The sequence below is a fragment of the Taeniopygia guttata genome, chromosome 10, assembly GCF_048771995.1.
Source record: "Taeniopygia guttata chromosome 10, bTaeGut7.mat, whole genome shotgun sequence".
NCBI lineage: Eukaryota > Metazoa > Chordata > Aves > Passeriformes > Estrildidae > Taeniopygia > Taeniopygia guttata.
Window position 1 is genome coordinate 10,932,563 of NC_133035.1, and position 23,807 is coordinate 10,956,369.

General features: G+C 39.4%; 1 protein-coding gene across 5 annotated transcripts; it reads left to right on the forward strand.

Moving 5' to 3' along the window:
* The first annotated feature begins 2,673 nt into the window (after nucleotides 1–2,673).
* On the forward strand, nucleotides 2,674–22,782 carry GABPB1 (GA binding protein transcription factor subunit beta 1). Of its 5 annotated transcripts, none has more exons than XM_072933833.1 (9): nucleotides 2,674–2,872; nucleotides 9,516–9,623; nucleotides 10,435–10,602; nucleotides 11,000–11,194; nucleotides 12,280–12,391; nucleotides 12,774–12,887; nucleotides 14,460–14,645; nucleotides 15,939–16,054; nucleotides 21,001–22,782. In XM_072933833.1, the coding sequence occupies exons 1-9, from the start codon at nucleotides 2,870–2,872 to the stop codon at nucleotides 21,151–21,153; spliced, it is 1,155 nt and encodes a 384-aa protein (XP_072789934.1). In that variant the 5' UTR covers nucleotides 2,674–2,869; the 3' UTR covers nucleotides 21,154–22,782. The 5 variants fall into 5 exon arrangements, with proteins under 5 accessions (XP_072789934.1, XP_012433894.3, XP_030137072.3 ...); XM_012578440.5 differs by having other exon boundaries at nucleotides 2,724–2,854; XM_030281212.4 differs by lacking the exon at nucleotides 2,674–2,872 and adding an exon at nucleotides 2,961–3,092.
* Nucleotides 22,783–23,807: the final 1,025 nt, after the last annotated feature.

Below are 23,807 nucleotides of genomic sequence, written 5' to 3' on the forward strand. Positions count from 1 at the left end.
TATGTGTGGATGTGCTGGTAGAGTCATGCTGGGAAAAGGGAAGAGGCCGGTCATGCCGTGGAGATCTTAGACAAATGGAGGAGATGCTCTGTGCTGCCACAATCCTGCCTGTGTCATAACTGTGTTGGAGGGTGAGAGGATTCAACAACTACATTTCAACCTGGTACTCAGTTTTGCCAGTGGAAATTCTTGAGAGCTGGAGCAGTTTCCATTAGTGATTTAGAAAACAGGGAGGCCATGGAGCCTAAACAAGGAAGTTTAGAAAACGTGGAGATGCCTGTCCCCCTGTACCCTTCCAAAATACTTCTAAATCCTTGCCCAGGAAGCTGAACTATATTACAGCACCTAGAGGTACAGTAACATTGGTTGGCACTGGGCACATGAAAGGCTCAATTTCTCCATCTGTAATTTGCAGATTGTGAGTGCTCAGGTTCTGTGAAAGGTTCTGGGAGAAATGAGAACGGTGCTATGTCTTCTATATAGTGCAGAAAGGTGAACACAAAGTAAGTCAATAGATTCCAACAACTCTAAGCTGAACTGAATATAACACCACACTCTTGTAAGTGCCTTTTTTCAGACCTGCTCTATGTGTTTTAGCCAGGGTGAGTGATGCCAGAAGGTTATGACAAGATGGAAGGGGTAAGTTCACTGATGCCAGAGCTTGGGATGTGTACAAATTAATGTTGACACTCATACTGCTGTCCAAACTGGACTCAGAGAACCTCTTTATTGTTTCTCTTATATGAAAAAATTGCATGATACAATCTTTGGTTTTACTTGTATGGGCAAACCCCAGCCATATTAGAAAAGTGTTTGGGGAGGAGTTGCCTGTGCAATTAGCTTTACCCCACTCCAGAGCTTGTTAAAACATGCTAATAATGTTGATTATGTTATAGCATGCTGTGGTTGCCTCAGGTTAGAACACATTTTCCTATCAGCACATGTGTTCTTGTGTAGCAGTACTAAATAAATGAAATAACTTTAGTAGAAATTGGTGTGCTTTTAGATTAGTTAGCTAAAAAAAAAAAAAAAAGAGTACCATCTTCTAAAGCAGGGTAAAGTAGAAACCATACTTTACAGACGTGAAAGGTGTTCTGAGTTGCCTACATCAAACATACAATGTCTCTCTCTGACATGTAGTTTTGGTGAATCCTGTAAAAAAACTAGACATGATTATTTTGTGATCATATTAATGAAAATTGATATACAGTGCTAATGGACCAAATGCATTCTTCACCTTTATGAAAGATTGTCAGTAATATGGAAAGTTTGGCTTTTCTGTAGCACTGCTGCTAACACCAGTCTTCCTGTTTTATTGGCATTTTTTGTGTCTCCCACTACTGCATAAATGAAAAGCCATAACTGACATGCTAATTCCTTGTTGAGAGACACAGACACTTGCCATGCTGAAGGTTGGATGTAAGGTTTCCATGCCCTGAGTGACCAGTGGCAGCCCTGAGGTACTTGGAATTGTTCTGTAGTGCCGCCTTCTGGCTCAGCACACCCAGAAAAACCAGTCCACAGGTGACAGAAAGAAAAGGTTACCTTGGAATTTTGTTATTGGTATTTTGTACAAAGCTGCATTAGATAGGTCAAAGGCAAATAATAATGGCTCTGTAAACAGTGTTATAACAAGTATTCCTCTAATTATCTAGTGGGTATTATAATTTCCAAAATAATAGACTGGAATTTTGTCATTTGTATGTTTTCCTGAAGGATGAGAATTATGAGATCCATGCTTCACAGTAGCAGATGTATGACTTGGAGCAGCTTTGGGGAGAATGTGAGCACAACTATTTTGCATTGTTGAAACAAAACCGGGAGAAAAATGTTTCAGGGCCTGGGCTGTCAGGTTCAGTACCGGCCTGGGGCTGAAGGCCAGATCCCTCTGAAGGAGCAGCAACAACTGAAGACTATTTTGGAGCTGTCATTCTGTCAAGTCCTATTTCTATGATCCCAAAGTGTAGCTTCCTCAGATTTGCAATTCGTGAGGCCAGGCCTTGAATACTGAATCCAGTTCTCAGACCCTTAAGGAGGACATTTTGGGGCTGGAGCAGGTCCAGAGAAAGGCAATGAAGCTGGTAAGGGACCTGAAACACAAGTCCTATGAGGAGCAGCTGAGGGAGCTGGGGGTTCAGCCTGGAGGAGGCTCAGGGGTGACTTTATCTCTCTACAACTCCCAGATACGAGGTTGTAGCCACGTGGGAAGGAACTGGTCTCTCCCAGGTTACCTATGCAAGAACAAGAGAACATAGTTTTGAGTTCCACCAGGGAAGGTTTAGGTTGGACATTAAGAATTTCTTCACAGGGTTATGAGACATTGGAATGAGCTGCCCAGGGAGGCGGTGGAGTCACTGTCCCTGGGGATGTAGAGCTGGCACTCAGTGCCACTGCTCTAAGCTGACACGAAAGTGTGGAATCACACGCTGGACTCTTATGATCTCTGACGCCTTCTCCAACCGATTTGGTCCCGTGGTTATCTCTAAAGTCCTGCCTTAGACAGGCAAGACAGAGAAGTCCATGCTCAGACAGCACACCCTCACGTGGGAGCACAAGGAGAGCCCAGCAGCCAAGAGGCGGGAAAATCAAGCCGCACCATTCCGTGCCACAGAGTAACCCGTGATAGCGACCCCTATCTTCATTGCACAAGCTGCCTCTAGGGAGGCCACCCGGGGCTGCCGAGAGCGCGGGGCCGGCCCTGCCCCCGCCGGGCGGGCAGCGGAACGGAACATGGCGGGGCCCCTCCAGCCCGCGCTTCCCCGCCTTTCCCCGCGGCGGCGCGCATGCGCGCTGTGCGGCGGTGAGGCCGTATCCCTCCGCGCGCCCCTGTTCCCTCGATGTCTGTGTTAATAAGGTAATTCCCGCGCCCATGGTAAGTGCCGGGCGCCCCTCCGGGCCCGCCCGGGGCGCCCCGCGCCGCCTCGCGCCCGCCCGCGCGCCCGCGGCGGGGCACAGCCGCGCGGAGCCGCGCCACTCCCCTCCGCCCGCCGTGTCCCTCCGCCGGGCGCGGCGCGGACTCTCGTGTGGGGCTCTCGGCCTGCGGAGCCCCGGGTCGGTGCGGCGGCGGCGGCGGCGGCCGGGCCGGCAGCACGGTAAGGGCCCGTCCCCGCGCCCCGTCTCTCCCTCACTCCCCCCGGGCCGGCCAAGCTTTTCCAGGTCAGTCTGCGCCTTTGTATAGGGCCCTGTTACCGGATGTGGAAGTTGATCTCTTCGCTGGTAAAAAATAATTCCACTTCCCCCGGAACCCGGCGCCGCGGCTCCCTCCGCAGCGCCCAGCCCAGCCAGGATTTCCTGTCGGGGAGAGCGGGCGGCCGGCCGGCCTTCCGGGGACCCCGCCGCGCGGGGGGCGCGGGCGGCGCGCTGGGCCGCGGCGGCGGCCTGGGCGGCCCGCGGGGCGCGGGCGAGCGCGACGCGCCCGGCGAGGGAGCCGGGAGCTGAGGGGCAGAGCGGGGCTCGGCTCGTCCCGCGGGTTTCTCCGCCGGGCAGCGCGGTGTGGGCCGCGTGGGCACGGTCTCGAGCCCCGCGTGGGCCGGGGGGCCCGGCGGGGCCGCGGCCCGGGCTGCTGAGGCGGCGGGGCTGCGTGCGCGAGCTTGGCGCCAAAGGTGCCCTGGGGAGAGGCGGCTCGGGCGGGAAGGGAGCGGCTTCCCCTCCGCAGTGCCCCTCGCCCGCAGTCTGTAACTATCGCTTTGCACTCTTAATAAAGCGTATGATGGGAGCATAAAACTGGGATACGATATGTTAGTGCGCATTGTCGTTTTTTTTTTTTTTTTCTGATTTCCCCAAATAGTCAAAGTAGTTTCCGTTGGTGGGACACTGGTGGCACGTCGGTGAAATCCCCTGTAGGAAGTCGTCTGTGGTAGTTCTTAAGGCGTTTGTGTATTTTCCTTTAACCTGCTCGCTAAGGTGGCTTTGATTTAACGGTGAATGCTTCATAGTAGAGTTAAATATGCTCAGAGTTGTGAATGCATACCCTATAGTTTTTCAGCCTATTTTAAGTTACTCGTTACTTCTGAATTATTAGTAAGACTGTGCAGTTAGCTGAATTTTGTGTGCAGTACAAATATTTGTAGGGGAACATAACTGTGCCATGTGAGTAAAGTTAAGAGTATATGTGGCAGATCAGAATATTCTAAATAGAGACTTGTTCATGACCTACTTTCTTTGCTGAAAACACTTTGTTTTCTAGTTGGATTTTTTTTTTAGGCCTATGTGCCAGACAGAAACTGTCGAGGAAGATTCCTTGTGATAAAATGGATGTTGTAGGTAGGAGGTGGATGAATTTTATTTGATGATATTTTCAAGCTTAATCAAGCTGAGACGGTCTCCTAAGGCTGTGGTACAATTCAAAATCTGCATCACAAGCACTTGGATTCTTTATGTCAATCACAGCTGCTGCAAATTTACCTTTTTGGTATCTAGTGCCAAATTTATTTGTGAAAACTGTAGCTTGTTGGCAGTGACAGTCCAAATCTGGGTGTCAATGGTTCACCCTTGTTGCATAACACTCTTTAGATGGCCAAATCTGTGCTCTCCTTTATAAAAAAAAGATGTAAATTTTTTTTATTTGAGTTGTTTGAGTTCGTTGTTGATTGGTGCTTATTTAAGTTAATGTGTGAACCTAATAGGAGAGCAGACCTGCATTAATAACAGGCCTGGCTGTCTTTGCCACTAAGCTATGCAACAATGTTTGCTTTTCTCAGATCAGGTATTTTCATCTGATGCATGTCTGACATGAAGGTCATGTTACTGTTCAAGCAAACTAGAGAGGATTTAATTACAAATAGAACAGTCAGAGGAAAACAGAAAGCACAGGAATTAAAGCTGACTGCAATTTACATATTAGTGTCATTTTCACTATCATGATAGAAATGTGGATAGTCTAAGCCTATTATATTAATATTTGAAGTATTGCTTGTGAAATAATTGTCAAAAGATGTTTAATTCACATACAAAACCAGACATGAACTTTTTGAGTTTATCCATGGAAGTTGCTGTAATCACTGGTAATTGTCATGTACATACAATGATTCCAAAGTGTTCATGAGATGCTATCTACTCAATGCTGTACTTCAAAATATTATTGACCTTGCTATGGACAGGCACATAAACTTAGCTAGAAATGGCTATTCTGAATTTCTAGCAATACTGTGAGATGCTGAAATAAGTAGGGTGGTAGCATTTTTGAAGGTCTGTTCTGGGGAAGCAGGTTAAATTGGTTTTTCCTTAAGTACTGGAAAGAAAAAGGCTTTCTGAGAGGATGTTATTTTTCCAGATGTAATGGATGTGAGAGATGATGGGTCTCTAGCCATCTTCTAAGTGCAATTCTGCCATCTGTCACTTGAGCAGGGAAAAGTGTTTAATGAGCCTTTAATGGATGGAACTGTGTGATTTGACATCCTTACCAGAGACACGGTGTGTATTGATTCCAGTACCTTTGGTAAGTTGCACTGCTGCAGTCCATGCTCCTCCAGAGTAAGGATGTCCCTTTCAGGAGTGCACCCTGGGACAAACGCTGGGCTGGAAGGTCTCCATGCTGCCAGATGTTCTGCCACAGCTGTTTTGGGCCTGTTGATCTTGACCAGCTGATGCTCAGCACTGCGGAGATAGAGAAGGAAGAGGTCTGGATTCTTGGGGGCAGGACACCACTCGGAGAGATGGTGCAACATTTTAAGCCAAGCTTGATTTTAATTTGGACTGCAGTGTCTGCTGCTCTATTGTCTGTAGACTGTGGTGTGGTAGACAGGTATCCCAAGTTGCCAGGTTTTTAGCTCCACTTGCTTCCCACAAAGCCTATTTCACACACAGTTCCACCTAAACTGTTGAGTGGTATTCTGCACCCTGCTGGTAACACTGTGATCTTCAGAGATTTATAGAGTGTATAAAAACCTAAATCTAAGATGGATGTGAAAAAGTAGTATAATTTTCCTTTGAACATAAGTAAAATAGCAATAATAATTTGATGTTATTTTAAATTACGAGCTAGTTGTGGCATCTGGCTAACGGTACTGTGCAGAATACATTGCAGTAATGTGGAAGTTCAGGAGATGATTAAACCAGAGAAGTCTAAACCCAGCAGAAGCTCTTCCCTATTTACTTGGTTGCAGACCAAACCCTCTCTTCACACGTTTGTGTAGGAGCTCTTAGAAGTCTGAAAACATTATCACATTGCCATAAGAGTAACTCTAACAGTCTCAAGTCTTTATTTCAGAGCCAGTGATGTTTTTATTCTCCAGAAAAGTCCTCATGCAAAGTGTTACACAGCTGTCATGCTTAGCAGAGTTTGATGGAAATGACACAGTGAAGAGAACCCTTGAACACTGTTCAGCAGAGTTGATTATAGCACTGTGGAGTAGCAGCAGACTGCTCTTTGAAATAGCAATCTCATTTCAATTTTAAATGTATTATTGTATCTTGCTTGTGATAGTATCACTGCACTATTGTAGTGTTGCTGAGCGATCTTGAGAGAGCAGCTGGAAAGGTTTTCTGGAATGGGAGGTTGTGACTCTGCAGACCCTTCTTGCTTTGTCCCAGGACTGTGATGAATAGTGGGGAGGTTGGGTATGTTGTCACTGGGGGGTTTCCTACAGTGCCAGTCCTTGGAATGGGCTTCCAAGTGGAAATCAGCTTTGGGCTGACTATTCAGAAATTTTGTGAGTGCTAGTATTCATTGGTTAAAAGTGACTAAACGTGCATGAGGTTGTTGGAAATGGCTCTCTGTTTGCTGCTGTTAGTGCATTAGTGACGTAAAGGGATTTTTATTATTTTAGTTGAACAGTGGAAATTTGTGGGTTTTTTTTTCTTTTTTCCACTAGATGGCCCAAGCATGCTTCCAAGTACCCCATGAGAACTGAAACATAATTAATTTCTCTTTTAACTGAAGTAAAAACTCTACATTGTGAGGCATATACCAACCTGTGTGATGCTTTGTGCTTGTTTAAAATACAAACACCTTATAGCAACCAAGACGGTGTTGGTTAATGTAAGGAATATGTGGTAATGAAAGGTTATTTTTTTCCTTGATTAGAACATTTTTTTATCAAGTGTAGTATAAAGCTATTTAGTTTTGCATTGAGAAGAGAACTGGTTCATTGATTGTGCTCCACAGTAATTCAGGGAGTTCAGGGAGGCTCTGAAAAGGTGTTGATCTGAAGTTGGTCCCTAACATCTGGGGAGTGAGACTGGTATTTTGCAGGCCACCATAATTGATTTTTTTTTGGGGGGGAGTGGCTTGAATTTTGCTGCATAGAGTTTTCATAACAGCTTTGCAGTTCATTTCAGTGTATAGATGTGGGCAGTGGGTTCTGAATAGGGTGTTAAATGTACAGAGTAATTCAGTTTAACAGACATCAAGTATAACTTGTTATCATGAGTGTCTTTTTGGTTAGTGGAGGAAGATGAATATATACTGACGGCAGCTCTTTCTGTGAGGGTGGTTGGACACTGAAATGAGGCTAAAGAAGTGGTAGGATGTTCATAGAGAGACATTCAAAACTCAGTAGGACTGAGCCCTGGGCCAGCTCTGACTGGGATATTGAACTACATGACCTTGAAAGGTCTACTTCAGCCTTAATTATTCAGCAATTCCAAATAAGATTTTATTATTTCCTTTGTCCAACTGCTGTTTAAACCAAAAATAAATGGAAAATGGATAGCTGTCTTTCTGAGCTAGTTGTAACCTCAGTATTTTGCATTATCCAGCTTTCCTTTGCTTCTGATGGCCTTGATGTGATGGTATTAGACCACCAGAAAAAGGATGTGAGCATACTTTTCCTCCTTAACTTGCAAGCCCCACTGGGAAAAAAAAGCGCCATTTAAAGGGAGTGCTGTATTCCTTCATTTCATTGCTGCACTTGCCAAGTGCCATTTCTTGCCTTATGTTTGGTATTATTACTTCTAGTGTCTCTTTTTAAAAGGTATGACAGATTTTCTCTTATTCCATTTCTTAGGATCTTTCCTAGATTTTCTCTTTTGCTCTTTTTCTTTATAGAAAAGAGACAGCTGTTGTCCCTTCCTCTGCATGTGACTGTATTCCTTTTTTCCTTCCTTTTCCCATTGTTAGTATTTGTCCTGTCCTGCCACCTTCCTGCTTCTCTTCCCTTTTCTGTCTGGAGACAAATCAATGTGTTCACATGTACCAGAAGCATGGACATAATGGAGTATTTTGGTGACAGGAATATTGCTGCCTGTAGTCAGTTCTGTAGACAGAGGTAATCTGCTCTAGTTCACGGCCCTACTGATATGTGTTCAGTACTGCATTTGCAGTATTTTGGTCTCCTTTCTAGTTTCTTCCAAAGTCAACAGCTTTCAGTTTATTGAGCAATGTGCCAGTTGAGCCAGGTACAGAGAAATTTCTAAAGGTACTGTTTTTGTGATAGATTTGTATGTTAATGGGATTTCTTTCCTGGACTGATATACTCTTCACTTTGTGTAGGACATTGTCTGCATGGCCTCACAACTGCTGTTATTAGTAATACAGGCTTTAATTTGTTTGTGACTGGAAACAAAACTGATGAAAACTATTCCATTTTTAGCATCCTGGTAGTGGAAAACATAGCTGTAGGTATGCCAAAATGTTAGTAGTAGTATTTTTTTGTTAGTAGCATAAGTTATGGTTTAGTTCAAATTTTTTTACCAGACAAATTTAATAGCAAATATTAAATGGGGCAAGTTTAAAAAGTTGTGTTTCTAGCACATCTTTGATGCAGCAGAAACAGGTGTAATTTGTCTACATATATTATTGAAGTATTATATGGAACCTTGGTGTAAAAGGGACCAATCAAGGTTATCCAATCATGATGTGAAGGTTTTTCAGCTAGTATCTCAGTCATGTCTCAAAACTTTTTACTTCACATGTTTTTAGTAACTGTAGACAGTTAAAGCAGAAGGTAATATTTGTTTTCTGGCAAAGGTTTTATTTCATGTATCTGTTGTATAATATGCTTATTGTGTCATTTTGCATCTGGGGGTACAGAAATTAGGGTGAACAAAAATAGTGATGGACAAGATGTCAGAAAGGTGTTGTATTTCATACCTATCTCAGTGCATTTACATAGTGGTACCTCCTAAATACATGTGGGCATTTTGGATAAGTGGATATAGTGCCCTTGGATGCATGACATAGCAGCCATGATGTAGAGCCGTTTGAAAGCTGGACAGAGCTGCAGAAGGTTGCAGTATCAGGTGAGAGCTTTGAAACCACCTTCTGCTATAAGAAATGTTCATCCAGTTCAGTTTAAATTTTGTTTAACTTTACAGCTACAGTTGTTGTAGCATTGTCATACTGAAATCTTCACACCCATATGAGTTCTGTTTGACTGGCAAAAGTAATTCTAACATCAAACTGCTTATTGCAACCAATAAAGTTTGTTCTCATGGCTAAAATAACCAACTCCAGTTTCTGAACTTTTCAGAGTAGTTCAGAAATAATAATTGAAAAAAAAAGGAAGATAACACATATGTATTTAAAATGTTAATGTTATTATTTTGTTTTTATATTCCTTTATGTTCTTCACTAGATGTCACTAGTAGATTTGGGAAAGAAACTTTTAGAAGCTGCACGAGCAGGTCAAGATGATGAAGTTCGCATTTTGATGGCAAATGGAGCACCTTTTACCACAGACTGGGTAATGAAAACTTTTGCAGTGGAGGAAGTAAATCATCTTACTTTCCTCACCTGAAGAAAGAAATACTATTCTTACAATTTAGCATTTATATTACAGTTCTTCTTGGAATTCTGCATTCACATAATATAATGTCTAATTCAAAATTAAACTTGCCTGTTTCTTCATATGACCTCCTACTGATTTTAGTAACAGACTGTAAATGAACTCATTCTGGTGACTTTCAGGATGAATTTTAGGATGGTTAATGGGAAAAAGCAGCAATCATCCTCCTAGTTACTGTGTTTATGCACTTAGTATAGTAAGAGGTCTGAATTACAAAAACAGTCCTAACCACCTAATATGTGCAGCTGAGAGTTCCCTGATATAGGGGTACTGAGTTGTCTTTTGGAGGTGCTGATTTTTGAATAGGTTGTAGAGACAGGTCAGGTACCCAAAATTCCTAGGGCATTTACAAGCTCTTAAGAGCCTTAGTCTGCTTAGTGACCTAACTTCCAAATAAACCCTGTTTTGAGCACAAGGTTGGACTTAACTGATTTCCAGAGGTCCCTGTTGACCAACACTAAAAATGGGGTTAGGCCCCCTTGAAATGTTGCATGCCAAAAAGACAGAAAAAAAGAGTAAAAAAAAAAGCAAAACCAAATTCCCTCCCCCATTCATATTCTGTAAAAGCCACAACAGCTCCTCTCCTTGAGACTGCAAGGGAAAATGGTTTTGAAGTGGCAGCTTGACACCTGGTTTGGTATCTTCAGAGTAAGAAGAAATGCTTAGTTCTGACATCAGTTAGATCTGCATGTTTTGTGTTCCATTACAGTTGGGAACATCTCCACTTCATCTAGCAGCACAGTACGGACATTACTCCACCACAGAAGTGTTGCTGCGAGCAGGGGTGAGTCGGGATGCCAGAACCAAAGTGGACAGAACTCCATTGCATATGGCAGCATCAGAAGGCCATGCCAGCATAGTGGAAGTCTTACTTAAGGTACGAAGTGCTGAAATAAGTCTGAAGTGTGGTTATTGCAGTGGTTTATGATCAGATACTTGCAATTTGCTTTTAGTCATGAAACCAGTATTAAAATTACACGAATAGTTAAGCTGTGGGCATTGAGAGCTTTGTTTTCCAGTTGAATTGAAATCTATTTTACATTAAAATCATGATGATTTCAGGTGAATTATTTACTGCTGTTTCAAGTAAAGATGTGCTTTAATGAATCTGTAATCCTTTTGAGGTAGATTGGATTACTTTTAATAAATATGTAAATGTAAGATATCAGGGCATTCCTCACGGAGAAGAACAATTTAGGGCTTCATTCTGTGACCAGCATTATTTAATTTAGATGTTTCTAATGACATAATTTATGCCATGATCTTGTTTGTAGCATGGTGCTGATGTCAATGCCAAGGACATGCTCAAAATGACTGCACTTCACTGGGCTACTGAACATCACCACCAAGAAGTTGTAGAACTCTTGATAAAGTATGGAGCAGATGTTCATGCTCAGAGTAAATTTTGCAAAACGGCATTAGATATTGCAGTAGACAATGGAAATGAAGACATTGCAGGAATATTACAGGTAACTTTTAATTCCTCATGTTAAGGGAACTTACAGCAAAGTACTTGATTACACATTTTAAACTAAGCTTTTACTGTAGCAGCTGTGACACCATATATTGATAATGCCACATTCCAGTCTAGTTCATTACATGAAATGAGATTAATGTTAGTAAACATTACTTGGTCAAAGAACATTTTCACCACCTACAAAGTCAAGGATAAGTATTTTTTATTTTCTTAAATTTGAGTGATGTAATACACAGAGGTAGGTGGACTCCTTACAATTGAGGTGTAAAAAAATACACCCCTTCTCTGACAGTCAGTATATTCTGACTATCCCCTAGTATTCAGTTAGCTTCATATATGGGTATTAATTTCCTAGTTGGAGTTCAGACAGGACAGAAGAGATGCCAAATTTTCCAGAATTAGAAAAGCTAAGATTGAAATGTTGGAGAATTGATTTTAATAGATAATTCCATGGAAATGTGTGCTCCCTGTTAAATAGTGTTGTTAAAGGCAAATTAAGTAATAAATATTAAAAGAATGCAAAGCAAATGAAAAATATCATTATGCCACTGTATAAATCTGTAGCCTCCCTATGTCTTTAAATGTCTGAACTTCTGGTGTGTTCCTTTAGCCTGCTCCTGATTGCAGAAAGCGTGTAGTAAACAGAAGTTAGTAATAATTCATAGGAAGACAAAATGACTGCCACATCCATTTCGGGGCAATTGCAAAGCTGTCACAGTAGCTTCTCATGACATCTGCCCCAGCAGTCTTGGTTCTTCAGACTTCCTCTTTTAGATAAGTGAGCTGGCATATCTGCAAAAGAGCCTTGTCCTCATTGTTTACATAACTGGTAGGGAGAAGTAGTGGTGTGTTGTTAAACTCTTTGGACTCCAGTAGACTTTCTGTCTTCAGAATTCAACCAAAAGAAAAAGTTCCTTATGTACTTGGACGTAGGACACAATGTATATGTATTGCATGAGTGTAATGAGGGTGAGCCCCCTTGTTTGTGTGAAGCATGCAAGAATTCTAGCTCTTACACAAGGTCAACAACTCCTTTATACCTGCAGTTGGAATGACGTTGTTACCTTTGTGTCCCAGATTGCAATGCAGAACCAAATCAACACGAATCCCGAGAGCCCGGACACTGTGACGATACACGCAGCCACACCGCAGTTCATCATCGGACCTGGAGGGGTGGTGAACCTAACAGGTCTGGTATCTTCTGCAAATACCTCCAATAGAACAAGCATTTAGATGCCTAAAGGATAGCTACTGGCATTTTATACTTCCACTGATTTTCACCATTTAGTGAAAAGATTTGAGGAAAAACAGTGGTAAGACTAGTTACCATATTTCTCATCAGTGTTTTTTGTGTGCTGTAAATATGTATATACCTAAAACAACAATCTTCACAGACATAAATTATCAGAAGTTCTATTTGCTTAACAAAATTCACTTTAGAATAGGACTTTGGTTCAGCAGAATGCTGCTGAAAATGGAGTGTGTGCTATAAGTTTCAGTACAATAAAAATAGAAAAAGGGACTTTGCTAGTTTTAAATTTATCAGCTAATTTTTTTTTTCATCCTTCTAGATGAAACAGGAGTGTCTGCTGTACAGTTTGGAAATTCATCAACATCAGTATTAGCTACATTGGCAGCTTTAGCAGAAGCATCAGCTCCACTGTCTAATTCTTCAGAAACACCAGGTTAGCAAGCTAAGTCATTTAGACTAATTGAATAAATTTAAAGTACATAACTTCAAGTTTCCTTCAGCACGTGAAGTACTGTGGTAAATAATGATGCTATGGGTATAGATGAAGAAGGAGAGCAAGGAAGGAGTAGTGACCATATTTATGGGGCTATTTTTTCCTTTTATATAGAATAGCTTCTTTTTAGACAAAATCTTCCCTTTTCTTTGAAAGTTTGAAGAAGTTCTAGCAATGTTTCCTTCCAGAACTAAAACCCAACACTGAGTTTGACACTGAAAGATCAGAGCTGTTTACCACAGCACCTAGTATTGGCAGTTGCTATTTGGACTTTTTTGTGACAGTGGTCTTTCTTACTGCTGAGCCTGTACTTGGAGGCCAAATCAAGTTCAATACAACACCACTTATTCATGTGGGAGTTGCTGTTTTGGTTTCCTGAATAAACACTCTGTGAATATTTAAGCAGTGTTATAGGACAGTAATCTCTAAACATAAAGATCTTCAGAAGACAATGTCTGCAATCATTATTTCAACTACAGAGTGATTTTTCTGTGTATGTTATATTGTAATTAACTTAAAAGATGAAAGCTTCCGAGTTTCATCTACCTTCTATCATCTTGAACATCACAACACAGTCTATAGGGTTTTAATTTCATCTCTGTAGATAGAGAACACTCTAATGTCTGTTATTTTAATCAAAGGCTTTGCTTTTACCCTGAAAAATTGAAAATAAAATACTGTTGGATGGTAGCATAATACTCCATTTGCAGCATACGGTACAAGCTGGGGTATGTGCTGTAGTTCTGAATGCAGCTTTCCTTGTCCTACCTGGATTTGTGGAAATGATACAGAGCTGTGAGAGTTCACTACTTTATACTCATTGAATCATGAATATGAAGTAGCTACGCTGGAATTTTTCACTTTTACCTGTAAAATTATATACATACAAGGTTTGTTTTACTTCTTAAGCTTTGTCTTTCTTTTTCGAAGGTGTAAAAATGTCAGTTCTGCAGAACTTTTCCTTTAGTCTTCTTTAATACTTTGTGTAAGAAATAAAGTTGTTTGAAGTACTCATGGAGTACAGACAAAACTTAAGATTCTCTAGGGGTCCTTTCATCTGTTAGCATCTTGAAGACCATTTTATTAAGTAGAGAAATCTAAGCTGAGTCCTGACAGTGGCAAGGCATTGGTTGAGAAGCAGCTTCAAGGTAGTATTACAAGTTAATTTTTTTTTTATTCTGATATTAGTGTAACTTAGTCCAGCTTGTGTACAATGCAGAAGTTCTTTGTATTCTTAAAAGCAGCTGCTGTTCTTGCTGACCTGCTAACAATGACCCCAGAGCATCAATTTTATGTGGGGTGTATCAATATTATATTGAGCAAGGATGGTGTTGCATGTATATGTCAAAATGTGAGTGCTTTATGTTGGCCAGATGAAAGACTTTATTTTAAATATAATATATAGTAAAGTATTCATGGAATAAATGTTTTCTCAGCTGTATGAAAATTCATTTGAAATCATAAAAGTTTAATTTATAAATTGAGTTAATTCCTTTACTAATCTGTTGCTAGTTGTGGCCACAGAAGAAGTTGTGACTGCAGAATCTGTGGATGGGGCCATTCAGCAAGTGGTCAGTTCTGGAGGTCAGCAGGTTATTACCATAGTTACGGATGGCATTCAGCTGGGTAACCTGCATTCCATTCCTACCAGTGGGATAGGGCAACCCATCATTGTGACCATGCCAGATGGGCAGCAAGGTAAGTGCACACTTGTATGATTCCAGCTTGAGGAACTGTTTTAGCTACAGTAATAATAATAATAACTTTTTAGGTGCAAATAGCTTGGACCATTTTGTCTACATCTATGAATTCTTATATTAGAGAAGGCTTGGACACAAGCCTCTGCAGTTCAGTGGGTTAACATGTCAGCTGAGCCTCTGCTTTAGGAGAGAGAATAGAAGAGTTACTGAACTATGGAGGAGATATGGGACATTTAAGAGAAAAGTGATAGCTACTTTGCCTTCAGTAAGTTTGATTGCAAACTTGTTACAGAAACTAGACGATGGAGTAAAACAAAAACTTTCTTCTAATTCTTACACTATTGCATTGCTGGAAATACTGTGGGGAGGCGAGGCTTGGACTTAGAAATCTGATGCATTAAGCAATCTGTGTGAGTCCATGGAGTGTCAGTACACTGACACACTGACACTGAAAAATGTCAGGTCTTACATACCTGAAGTTTTAGAGCAACACTGACAGAACCAGTGAAACCAGAGTGACACAACTTCTTTTGGGTCATATGTAGTTTGTAGAAGCTGATAGTGTGATAAATACTTTTTTGTGATGTGTATGCTTTGGGTGGTTTTTTTTAAAGATCTCCTGGCACTATTGAGGTAAAAATGATCCCTTCTCTGGTTTCTTCATGAGGATTCCCAGTGTGAAGCTTGAAGAGTTGTACACAGGAGGCGAATTAATTGGTTCACAGTCTGCCTGATCTAGTACACCTTGTTATCATTATGGGTGAATGGCTGTAGATAGCAACTGCGGTGACAGTTACATTTATTTATAAATGACCGTGGGAGGAATTAAGAGTATGACTTTACTGAGAATCCTGATTTTCTTATTCATGGCTAATAACTACTGGATTTTTTGATTAGTTAATGTGTATTAAAACAAAAGCAAGATTTGTATTTAGTCAAGAAATATTATATAAATGATCTGCTACAGAAGTGTGAGTTGACAGGCTGGTGACTCTGCTGCAGTTCTGTCATGTCTGTTTACTCTGTGAAGAATGCCAGAGATATTCCAGAGCTAATTACTATAGACTTCAATAATGAGGAATTTTAAAGTTTTTAAGTAGCATACAAGCAACTAAAGTTTTTAGTAGATTTTCACTGAGCTTATTGTGCACTTTTTTTATATAGATGTGTTTTCACAAGCAAAAGTATCTGCATTTTTTGCTGTTAATAAAATGACTTAAATAATACGAGTTTTATGTAGTGCAAATATTGTTCAAAGTAAATGTATTTACACGTACAAATACATTTTCAGTGTTAACAGTTCCAGCAACAGACATTGCTGAAGAAACTGTAATAAGTGAAGAACCACCAATGAAGAGACAGTGCATTGAGATTGTTGAAAATCGTGTGGAGTCTGCAGAAATAGAAGTAAGGAGTATATTACGTGATCTGTGTTGAACAGTGTTCAGGACTGAGTATCTGGTTATGGTTTTTGTATTGATCAGGAGATTAATTTCCATGTTAACCACAGAATGAAGTGCGTGAATAATTTAATTTGTTCAGTCTCTCCTGTAACTGAAATTCATTTTTTACAAAGTTGTTGTAGAAAGAAAATAGGAGGGCTGTTTGTTTGATCCTGTGGTCATGTAAAAGTGACACTTGTTCTGATATATGAGAACATTTTTTTTTTGTTTTTCTTGAAAATCACTAGCTGGTTTTTAAAACTGGGTGCTGATACGTTATTGAGTGACTTGACTCTTTCTGCCAGGAGTGAATGAGAGCACTGTACCCTCATCCTTCTGTTACAGCCACATGCTTCTGATTGTGAGATCATTTTTAGCAATGTTTCCTTTCCATTCATGGTATCTAGATAACTGCTGATGGAAGTGTGAAACAGTAAGATTCTGTGTTTGTTAATTTTTATCTGTGTGGTGTCCTCCGCCTTTTTTTTTAATTCTGAAGAAGCCGTTTATTATTACACAACTTTGCACCATCCATTTTTTTTTAAACTATACTGCAAAAGACCTAAAAATGTTGAGAGCTCTTTCCTTTTTATATGATAAATAAATGTAGCTGTTCAGTTTAAAATTGTAGCTTTTTTTTATACTAGCCACAAAAGGTCAACCGTCTAATTCCTTTTACTGTTACTTCTAACTGTGCTGACCAGTTTTGGTCAAAAGTTTATGAAAATTGCTGTCTGCTTTGACTAGACTGTAAGTTCTCATTTTGTCAACTCCATGATATTTCATTTATCAAAGGTTGTATTCTCCAACTTCTGTTTATATTATCAAATTGTGCCTAATTGAATACTTTTTGTTGTACAGTATGTGCTTTATGTTATCCATGTCCAATAACAATAATTACCACCTCTCATCATTTACTTTCCGTGTCCCTGAGTTATTGCATCAAATACTTTTGGCCTTCGCAGCTTTGTGGTCATTACAGATTATCCTGACAGTTGAAATTTTCTTGCTGCATTTTTAAAAATGTATGACTGTTACAATAAAAGCATTTATTTTGTTCACACTTTAAAAAATCTGCCTGAATTATTCATAAAGGAAATTACATTTCCTTAAGTATTTTAGTAATTCTGTAAATTAATTATTAAAAAATCTGGATTGGTTAAGGGATAAATTGACCTGTTCTTAATTACAGATAATTGGTATAAAAATACCAAGAATTCTTTTAAGGGGATTACCAGTTTTATTTATATATGTGAAACACATTTCTCAAATATTGAAAGAAGTTGATTTAGATGAGTTTTTTGGTCTGTTGCTTTTAAGTGGAAGTTTTGATGACTTTCTTGTCCCTGCCTGTACAACTGGAAATGCACACGCAAACCTCTGCCTCTGTGTGGAGGCCAGTTGTCTTTAAGGGCCTTGTTGTGGTTCACAGGGGTATGGTACTACCTTACTTTAGTAGCAGTGGATACTGCTACTAAAGAAGTGCACACCAAGTTGGTTCACTTCAAATTTCTTCATTACAGACAGTGGTAGATATTTAAATTTGGAGTGGGACCCTTCCCCTCATTAAAGTATTTTAAAATATTTTAGAATGTGGAAATACAGAAAACACTGGTTTGTTTTCTTTGCCTCGCTCTAATTCATTCCTTTATTTTATTATAAAGTTGATTCAAGACTTAATGTTTTTTGTTCTCCTGTTATAAGTTCAAAGTATGTGAACAGTTTACTATAGTTTGAAAGTTTTTGTAGTTGAAAATCCTCCCATCCATGTGAGGTGAAAACCTTTCCTGTGAAAGTACTGTGGAACAACTAAAGCTGTAGTGGTGCTTTTAAATTTTCTATTCTGGGTCTGTTAAGTTAAAACATTTCAGCTCATTTTGTAGATTGACAGCAGTTTTCCTAAGCAATTTGATATTTTAAGCATGGCATGGCAGCAAAAAAACCCTGTCACACAGATACTCTGTTTTTCATTTTCATGCATAATTCATTAACACATAATGATCTTTATTTTCATTCTTTAATTTGACTGTTTCTCCCATCTTCCATGTTTGAAAGGTGACATGCATTAGAACTAGGAAAATAATTTGATTATACTAAAAAATAATCATAATTGTAAACTAATTACATTCATGGATTCATATCCTGTGTCTTTGTGTTGTTTAAAAGAGTGGTTGGTTATTTTAGTTATTGGTGTTCCGATTGTCAATGAAAAGTTACATGTATGAAGAAAATTCCCTGGTAAAATGGAAGATTTCTTTAGAGCACTGAGCATCCTCTAATTTGATTTTTATCTGGGTAGGTGATACAAAAGGACTCCAGATCTCTAGAACACATCTGGTTGTGTTCTAAAGTATGTTCCAAGAACATTTTCTGGGTTTGATTAAATTGGTAGATGAGATAATGTCCTCTCTATTCTAGATGTCAAAGTTAGAGAACCAGTTTTGACCATTGAGTTCACAGTAGATATGTGTTGCTCCTCCAGAAGTATTGGATTCTTTCCACTGCCTAGTCACACAGAATAGTTGGCTTCATCTCCTGAACTCATTCTGTTTGTTTGGACTGTGACAGTCTAAAAACTACACCTGTTAGCTTTGAATTGCTAGTCTTTCTAGTAGATACTGGTTTTATCTTCTGGCCCTGCCTTGGAGACTTGGGTTTTTTCCATTTTTTCTTACCATTTCCTTAACGTGCTGTACTGCTTTTGGGTAGGCAGCTCTAGTTCTCTCTTCTGTGGGAAATACTCTTAAAATGTTGTTCAAAAACCTCCCACCCTCAAAATGTTTGCAGTGTGCACACTCCACAGCAGTGATTCCATCCCCAAATGTTTGCAGTGTGCACACTCCACAGCAATGATTCCATCCCCAAATGTTTGCAGTGTGCACACTCCACAGCAGTGATTCCATCCCTGAATGTTTGCACACATTCCATAGCAGGGATAGCCCCTTACTGTTTGTTGTGCACCACAGGACTTCTTGCCAGTGAACTACCAAGGTTCTTATTTCTGTGCAGGACAGCAGATAGAGTAGCTTTGCTTCTTGACAGTATTAGGTTTTTGATGATTTTTATGAGACCAATTCGTGGGATCGATAATGCCCAGCTCAGTACATCCCAGCCTTCAAAAAGGAAAGACTCCTTTCCCTGTATGGAGGGATCAACTGTTTTGACTAACTCCCTGGGAATTGTAGCTCTGTTCACCAAGGCTCTAATCCATGAGGCTGTTTTACATAAGCTGTTGGTCTCCTCATACTACAGAGAGAGCTTTTGTCTGGGCTGGTGCTGGAGGATCATTGGTGTGTTTCAGATCCTCTGAGGTGCAGGCTCGGCTGTTTATTTTTCATCTGCCAGGCTAGTTGCTACATGGGCTGACCATCCTTAAAGTTGCCTTAAAAGCAGAATCCAGTTCTTCATAGGTGGAAGCCTAACTTTTCAAATAAGTAAGCAAAATCAGATGAGCTTTCATTTTACTAGCAAATGCTCCAAATGAAGCAAACCCTAGCCTTCAGCTCTTAAAGCCTCTTGGAAAACCAAGTTGCACTTACTGGAGTTTGTTCTGCGTTTTAGCTAGTCTCTTTATAACCTGTTAATATAATCTCCTTCACCTGTTGTTTTTGCTGTTCAGGTGCTGCTCTTAGCAATGATCTGACCACATCTGTCATTGTATTTAATCACATTCAGCTGGCATGTGACTGCTGAATGTGACAGTGACAAATACTGAGAACAGTATCAAGTAGAAGGGAGGCAGAGTATTTTTGTATTTTTCTGACCGTGAAAATATATGAATGCATCAGAGAAGAATAAAGATGCTCTTAGGGGATTGTGGGGGGCTGAAACTTCTAACAGCTGTTTGAGGTATTAAATGGGAATGTGACATTGAACTGCTCGGATGGGGATATGGTGAAAAGACAACTTGCTTTCACTGGACCTCAGTTTTTTGACAAGTTGTTTCTCTGGGAGATTGCTTGTTTCTCTGACAACCTTCCTTACTGTTCCTACTTAACAACTACAGTGGAAAGAATTATTTTAAATCCAATACTACCTTACTCATAAAAGTATGATGCACTTCAATGAAATGGTATTTGATTGAATATTTGATCAAAACAGAACTATTTCCCAAGCAAATTGCTTTTTCAATTGGGCTCAGAGCAACATCAGACAAAATGACAGTACCTACATCACTGGAGATGGAAATACCTTCTCCTTAGTTGCTAAGGCAGCTTCAGAGGATATGGCATTTCCCATACCATTTTGCTTGGAAACCATTTTATATCCACCCCCAGCAAACTTGTATGCAGGATTGCTGCAGTTACTTAAGAATTTCTTTACTAGCTGCTTTTAAAAGGAAAAAAGCTTATCTGGCTAATTACCTGTTGATTCATAAAGATACGGTGTCCTTGGGGATGTAATTAGACCTCTGGATTGCAGAGTATCAGTCCCTGTTTAGAAACAGTTGGGTTTATGCTTTGGTCAGTGGGCAGCTGACACTCTCCAGTGCAGATGGCTGATAGGTAGCAGCTTGTCATTTTTATTATCTGATTAGATATACAACAGCAAGGAACAAGCCTGTTAGATTGAATGATTGGAGAAATGTTAATATATTCCATATTTAATCACCATGCTTCCGCTTTTTTCATTTAGCTCTTTTTTGGTGAAGATTTGCATGGTACCTTTGCAGCTCAGTAGACTCGGGTTTACTGTGTCCACACTTCCAGCCCTGTGTGGGGAGTTGTCTCCTTGCTAATTGGGGTCTAATTTGCACAGCAGCATTCATACAGGTTTGCCCGAGTAAGAACTGAACAGCTTCTCCATGATACCCTTGATAACGCTTGAACTGCATGTAAAGGAAAAGTATTTGCCATTTTAGCTTGTATTGATACTTATTTGACAAAATATTGCTGGTTCTGTTTCTAATAGGAAAGAGAAACTCTTCAGAAACAGCTGGATGAGGCAAACAGAGAAGCACAAAAATATCGTCAGCAGCTTCTAAAGAAGGAACAAGAAGCAGAGGCCTATCGGCAGAAGTTAGAGGCAATGAACCGCCTCCAGACTAATAAAGAAGCTGTTTAATAAAAAATGAACCCACTGCAAAGCCTGTTACTTTCAAAAACCTGCAGTACAATCTTGAACTGTACGCTTTATAGGTACAGCCATGGGATTTCATGATAAGAGAAGATGCTACAAGTTGATAACTGGACTTAAGCCGTGAGCTCTGATTGATTTCTTGTAACATAAAAACTCTGAATTTAGAAATTGTGAAAAGTATTTAAAATGAAATACTGTAAATAGTTGGTTTTTTTACAGTTTCAAAATGAGTTGATAAATCTTTTTGAAGGGATCCAGAAACATGAAAAGCCAATGTTTTTGTGAAATTTTTGATTTTAGTATGAATCTAACTTCTGAAAAACAGAACAGTTTTAAGGGTGATGTTGATTTAAGCTGACAATTTGAAATTTGATTATGTGACAAAATTAATTAACAGTTATTTCTACATGATAACAGCTCAGCTTCTCTGAATAAGACATTTCCAGGTGGAAATCTTTGTACAGCTTTAAGTAGTTGTCTCAGATTCTCTGAAAACCATTTTTGGGTTTTTTTTTATTTTAGGTGGTGAAATTTTTATATTTAATTTCAGATATATCCAAGTAGATTTACATGTATATGAAGCTAATATTTTTTAAACTTTTCAGTTTGTACATATGCTGCATGTTTTTATAATTTCTACACATACATCTTGCATAGGTATTTTTCAGCAAAGATGAGAAAAATCATGAGAAAAATGTTTAGCCTATAGGTCATTTGAAGTAAGCTAGCAGCCAGTTTTACTGTGGATGGTATATTTCTTGGAAGAATGTAATTTGTAATTAAGAAGAACAAAAAAGTATCTTAATTTACATATTAAGAGGCAAAATTTGGTAGTGGAGGCATTGAAACTTCACTTTGTGTGTCTTATGATTTTCATGTACAAACATTTTAAAGTTCAGTAATGAATAGAAAAGAACGTCTCCACTGGAACACAAATACTAGCTATTTTAGAATATCCCTATTGGTCTCTCTTTTCCCCGATAGACTTGAAATTACTTCAGTGATACATTTTTTTAATGGACTTTTGCATTTTAATTATGCAATTGGACAAGTAATTTTTTTATGTTGTAGTGATGCTCCTCCTAGCCAGCATCATTGTTCCTCACTGTGATACTGTGTGTGTGTGTCTGTGCAGTGATCTATTATGCTTAAAATTTATATGGCACGTTACATCTTCAGAGCATTGCAAAATCTTTTAAAGAACCCTTACTGCTCTGCCTGAGGCAGGTAAGTGAGTGTTACTGTCTCAATTTTATAACTGGTTTAAGTGCAACATGAGGGATGTTAAATGACTGGCTTACACCACGTGAACCTGTGGTCACCTGGGAATGGATCTCAGGAGTTCCTGGCTTTAGTCCTGTGCTTAGACTGAGCTGCCTTAAGACTGTTCAGTGCTGTGTTACATTAAATTTTGAACTACTGTGCAGATCCGTTTTTTGTAAGATAAAACTCTGTGCTTTGCTTTGTTGTTCCATGTTCACTGCTTTTATGAAATTGTTTATATAAACTTAAGCAAAAAGTCTGGTTTATCTATACTGTACATGGAAGAATTACCCTTAAAACTGTACTCTGGCCTACTTTTTCTATTTTACAATTAAATATCTTTTCCACATATATATATTGTAGAATCGATTCAATTGGTTTGTGTGTGAATGAGAAGGTCAAAGCTATTCTGTGTTAGACATCTGGAAAAACATGAAAAAACAGTTTTGGGTATAAAATGGCCTTAAATGGTAGGAGGGAGGAATGGAGAAATAATTGCATTGTACTGTACAAAACTTCTCAAACAGATCAAAATTTGACTTGGGTTTATAGATTTGGCAGTTGGGAAAAATTCTAAATATCTTTGTATTGTTATATATTTGGTAAGTTTGATTTTGATTGGCAAATTCAAACTAAAAATAATCAAAAGATAAAAATGGGAAATCTGTGGTGGTGAAGAAGAATTATTTTCAAGGACATCATTAGGCTAGTACTAGGGTTTGAAGCAAACCCTGTGCAGTGGTTAACTGGAAATTGCTCTATTTTAGGGATTTTTTCAGGAACTCTCCATTTTGTTATTAGCAGATTGAGGAACCAGTTAGCCAAGGGAAATGTGTTGCTTAGGCATTGCTCCAATGAATTATTTTGTGATCAAAATAATGTTTGTGTCCTCACATCCCACAGATTTAGCAATGGTGTAATCTCTGTGATTTCTTAATAATGATAAGAGTGACACTGTTTGAGTGGTGATAGTGGCAACATCCAAGTGGAGAGTTTCCCACGGTTGTGACAGCAGATGTTGGCAGCACACAATGAAATGAACCTTTTCTATTAATTCTGTTTCCTGTGAGCAAATATTCTATTCCTCATTGTCCATAACAAAACCCTTCTGAGTGCAGTGTAGTTATAACAAACCCTTATTTATCACCAGCAATATTTACCCTACCTGTAATCCGTTATCAGCTATTTTATTTTAGTTTCAAACAGGACTTGCTGTTTGTTCTCTTCTGCACAGAACAGGAGATGAACTCAATGAAACTGTCACCTTTGAGCTGAAGTGTAGGGTATATCTTACATGAAATATTTATTACATAGTTTAACTCCGAAAACATTGTTAAAAATATTGTTCCTTATTTGCTGTTCCAAATTAAAAATAT